The sequence below is a fragment of the Dendroctonus ponderosae genome, unplaced genomic scaffold (assembly GCF_020466585.1).
Source record: "Dendroctonus ponderosae isolate FM_Combo_2020 unplaced genomic scaffold, Dpon_F_20191213v2 Dpon_F_20191213_7, whole genome shotgun sequence".
Taxonomy (NCBI): Eukaryota; Metazoa; Arthropoda; class Insecta; order Coleoptera; family Curculionidae; genus Dendroctonus; species Dendroctonus ponderosae.
In genome coordinates this window covers 6,940,785-6,945,193 of record NW_026018916.1, presented here as the reverse complement: position 1 = coordinate 6,945,193, position 4,409 = coordinate 6,940,785, and the positions used below count along the sequence as shown (strand labels likewise).

The 4,409-nt window shown below is 35.3% G+C and overlaps 1 protein-coding gene across 1 annotated transcript in view; it reads right to left on the bottom strand.

The window, feature by feature from the left end:
- Nucleotides 1–4,409, bottom strand: part of LOC109534647 (aminopeptidase N) — a 32,936-nt gene that overhangs the window by 14,128 nt on the left and 14,399 nt on the right. Inside the window, exons 7-8 of the mRNA XM_019900386.2 lie at nucleotides 1,912–2,087; nucleotides 1,698–1,849 (exon numbers count right to left, since the gene is read on the bottom strand). Of these exons, the coding sequence (XP_019755945.1) occupies nucleotides 1,698–1,849; nucleotides 1,912–2,087 (328 nt within the window). The remainder of the gene's footprint in view (nucleotides 1–1,697; nucleotides 1,850–1,911; nucleotides 2,088–4,409) is intronic.

The following is a 4,409-nucleotide window of genomic DNA, read 5'->3' as shown; positions in this document are numbered from 1 at the left end:
ACTATATGTATACATAATGTAAGCCATCGCGCGTATGTTAAAAAAAAACTGAACTAATCCAAGGCTAAAAAAATTAAACTAAATTGAGAAGATTTAATCATAAAGGAATCAAAAGGGTATATGAAGGGAAAAATCCATTTTGATGCGTGGTAAGCACAATTAATCATAGAAATAATATAGAGAATTGAAAATAAGCCCTAATAAATTCGTTTTACATATTTTGCAACTATAAGCTGAAGGGAGATTCGTATCGTCTTAACATCAAGAATGCGTTGCGGGATAGAAAATAACAAGACGGAACCCATATTTTCTGAAATAACCGAGGTAAACCCAAATATTTTTTCAATTAGATTCAAAACATATTTATTATATATTATTACAAAACAGTAATAATGTTTATCATTTTATGCTAAATATGAAAGATTACAAAATAGATATCTAAATATTGATAATTTGTTGTTACAAAATAAAATAACAGATAATAGAACATATTATGGCATTAAAAGTTATTAATAATATTTGTGACACTTTATTTGCACTTAATCTTGAGCATTTTTCATAAATTGACCCTGCCTTCTTTAGATAATATCCGCTCAACATCTGGTTTAACAATTTGGTCTCCGATGAAAATCACTAAACAAGTAGGTAGCAATATTTTACCAGTTCGGAACTTTGAATCGTGCAATACAATGCAAATGGACATCATTTGAGAAGCATCTGGACTACAGACGGAGAGTAAAACATAGAGAATCGGTACGGGGATTCTATCGATACGATTTAATTTAATTTAATCTTTTCTTGTTGCGAATTTGCGTCCACAATCAATCAGGCAATTTAAAATAGGTCCAACAATTTTTCAAAAACTTTATTGTAGTGGATCTTAGGCACAATTTTGTTGCACAACATCGATTGTTAGTTCTTAAAACAATATTTAACAGTGCACGGCAATGTGCAATGATAAATACCCGGTCGTTTGAAGATGATTTTCAAAAGTTTGTAATACATTTTTCTGCAAATTGAAGGACGATCCGAATTTTTTTTGCACTTAAACTGCTTCAGTGTGTATAATTGTGTGTGTACTTTAATTTGAAATTTAAAAGAAGGCGAAACTTGAACAGGCATTTAGTACATGAGCACCCTTAACCTAGTATTTGCAGTATCTGCAGCTTCACCCTTGATAATTTGTTGATTCATTGTTATCAGCGTTATAAAATAAACTGCACCGAACACAATTATACTACATTCAATAATTGAAAAATTAAAATCACTGTCAGTTTAATAACGCAATTTGTATTTGAAAACTTTATCAGATCTACAGATGCACCCGCACTAAGAGAAAAATGTCGAATTCAAAGTGCATATGTGCGTTCCAAGCCTCAGGTGCGAAGAGGCCGGAGTTGGAGCCGCCGTGACCGAAAAAAATCGGTTCGCCCTCCCATAAAAAGTTATCACTTCAAAAAACAGTGACATGAAAAAAGTGACCAACACAAAAGTTGTGAAATTTTTAACAAAATAGAATTAGAAATAATTTTTTAAATAAAAAAATTCTGTATAAGCAAATTATTTCAGCGTAATTTTTTTAAATTACTCGTAATAAAATCATCGTTAAAGCGCTTTCTGTCTCATATGAATTGGGCAACAGTTCGTAAGTTATTACTCAGTCCATATATCTCCTGAAAACAACTCTAACAAATTACCTGTGCTCCCTTAAATAGTTGCTTACTCCCGCTCTGAGGGTTTCTTCGCCCAAAAAGAGGCTCATCATCCTTATCAGCGATGAACCTTTTTTATATGAAATCGTGTCGAAAATTTCATCAATTTCTTTTGGATCTCCAATGGGAACCGATACCTGTAAGTAACCAAATAATACCGTTTTAAGTACATGGTGTCTTCAATTTGAAACCCACTTACTGGGTGAGATGATCGGAGTGCATCAAACGAAAATACGCTCAACATATCAGTAGCTCCTTCTTCTTGGAGGGAATTCCATTGGGGGAATAAATGATCCACTGCCACACTTGCCATATAAGTGGCAAATCCCTCGTTTAGCCAAAGATCGGTCCACCACTTCATGGTTACTAAATTTCCTATAAAATTTAAATTCTACTTATCGTTTTTTATATGGGCAAACAATTACCCGAATGTGGAATTAAAACATGCGAATTTCAAAACCTACATTCCAAGAATTGAAAATTCAATTTTCTAGCTTTGCAATTTAATCTTAAATTTTTATATACAGGGTGTCCCGTAAGCACATGATCAAAAGGGTACTGCGGAGGATATTCTTTGGATCAAAAGAAGACGATCTGACTTAACTTTTACTAAGAAAAAGGCTCCTCTGCTATTGATGGTGAAAGTTCTTTAAAAAAATATATCTTTTTGAAATATCAGGATAATTGTACGATGGATTTTAAGGAAACTCTCTGTGAATTTCTTCCTATGTAAGAGTCATGTTTTGATGAAGCAATCCAGTTTATCAGCTTTGGGCAACTGAAGTTTGCGGCAACTTTGGGCAACTGAAGTCTTGAGTTTCTTGGTAGGAAAACTAGGAAAATTTTAGGAAATTCTTGAGAAATGATTGTTTTTCAACTGTTTGGTTGCAAACGTAGTACAAAATCACTTCGTCAGCCAAAACAACTGTATATATTATCGATGATTTTATTTGAGAAACATATGAGAAATGAGCATTTTTTAGTGGTATATTTGGAAAACACTTGAAGGTCCAAACAATCGTCTATATTGTCGGGGAATTCGTTGGCCAAGCCTTGAAAATTGGACTGTTTGTTGATGCAAATATGGAGGATATTAGAAGGTCCAAACTACCCTGTCGGCAAAATTGCTGAGAAGTGAGCGTTTTTTGACTGTTTGTTTGCAAAAGTGGAAACTGGAGGCCTTAACAGCTCAATTTTGTGGGAAAATCTGTCGATGAAGCGTTGAGAAATGAGTATGAGTGCGTATAAATGGAAAACGTGGATGCTCTAAAGCGAAAAAATTAGAGTTTCTAACTGTTTTGTGTCGCGGACAATAGAAATTTTAACGAACTGTCGATATCCCCAGGAGATTTTCGGAAATTCTTGTAAAATGAGCGTTTTTCGACTGTTTGGTTGCAAATGAATAATCGAAACAATTATGACTCTTGAAGGTTAAAGAACTGGCGGTATTCCCAGGAAAATTGCTGGAGAAGTTTTGAGGAGTTGAAAATTGTTGAAAAATGAGCGTTTTTTCACTGCTTGCCTGCAAACATGGAATACAAAGCCAAAGCCAAGCCAACTGTTACTATTGTCGGGAAATGTGTTGAGGAAGTCTTGAGAAACAAGTGTTTTTTGACTGTTTGGAAATGAAAAAATCTGGAAGTCGCATGAACCGTCAATATTATCGGTAAAAATGTTGAGAAAGGGTAGAAATGAGCGATTTTTGACTGTATTTGCAAATGAGGTGGACAGCTGAGGGTCCAACGCAATATTCTCGGGAAATTTGTTGAGAAACTTTGAAGAGCGCGCGTTTTTTTTATGCTTGGGTGCAAATATCGAGAACATTTGATGGCCCAAACAACCTTCTCGTGAAAATTGTTGAAAAATTGGCGTTTTTCACTGTTTGGTTGCAAATGTGAGACAAAGCCAAGGCCAAAACAACTGTTAAAATTGTCGGAAATTGCATTGAGAAAGAAATGCTTTTTGAATTGTTGGAAATGGAAAATCTGGAAGTCGAATCAATCAATACTATCGGTATAAATCTTAAGAAAGCCTAGAAAAAAGCGATTTTTGACTGTCTGCAACTGTGCAAATGAAGTGTCCAACCGCAATATTCTCGGGAAATTTGTTGAGAAACTTTGAAAAGTGCGCATTTTTTCAATGCTTTGGTGCAAATATCGAGAACGTTTGAAGGCCCAAACAACCAGCTGGCGAAAATTGTTGACAAAGCCTTTAGAAATGAGGCGTTGTTCGGCAGTTTGGTTGCAAATATGGAGGACACCTGAATGGTCAGATTTAGGCTCCATTGATCAAAGCAATCAAGCAAAAGGAATTGAAATCGATAAATGACGAGATATTCGGTGAACAATGCCACTTATTGAACTGTTAAAACAGATCCAAGTAAAATGGCATTTAAAAGCGATTGGAACCGGTCGGTTTTTCTCCTGCTCTATTTGTGGAACCTTGTTAAATCAGCATAGTCGGTATGCAGATTTACAGCTGCCGGACTGCCGGTGAAAGGACAAGATCGTCCGGCTAAGAGAAGTCGCTTTGTTGATTCCATTCCCCAGTGCCAGTGCAGTTTCGAATAAAAACAGTCAAATTATCTGGAACCAGCACAAAACAATTAACAATCTGAAGTTCGGCTTAGAACTTTCCAAAGGCACTAGTGGTTTTTTTGTATATGGACGGAACTGGTTAATAAGCAGTAGAGTTAGC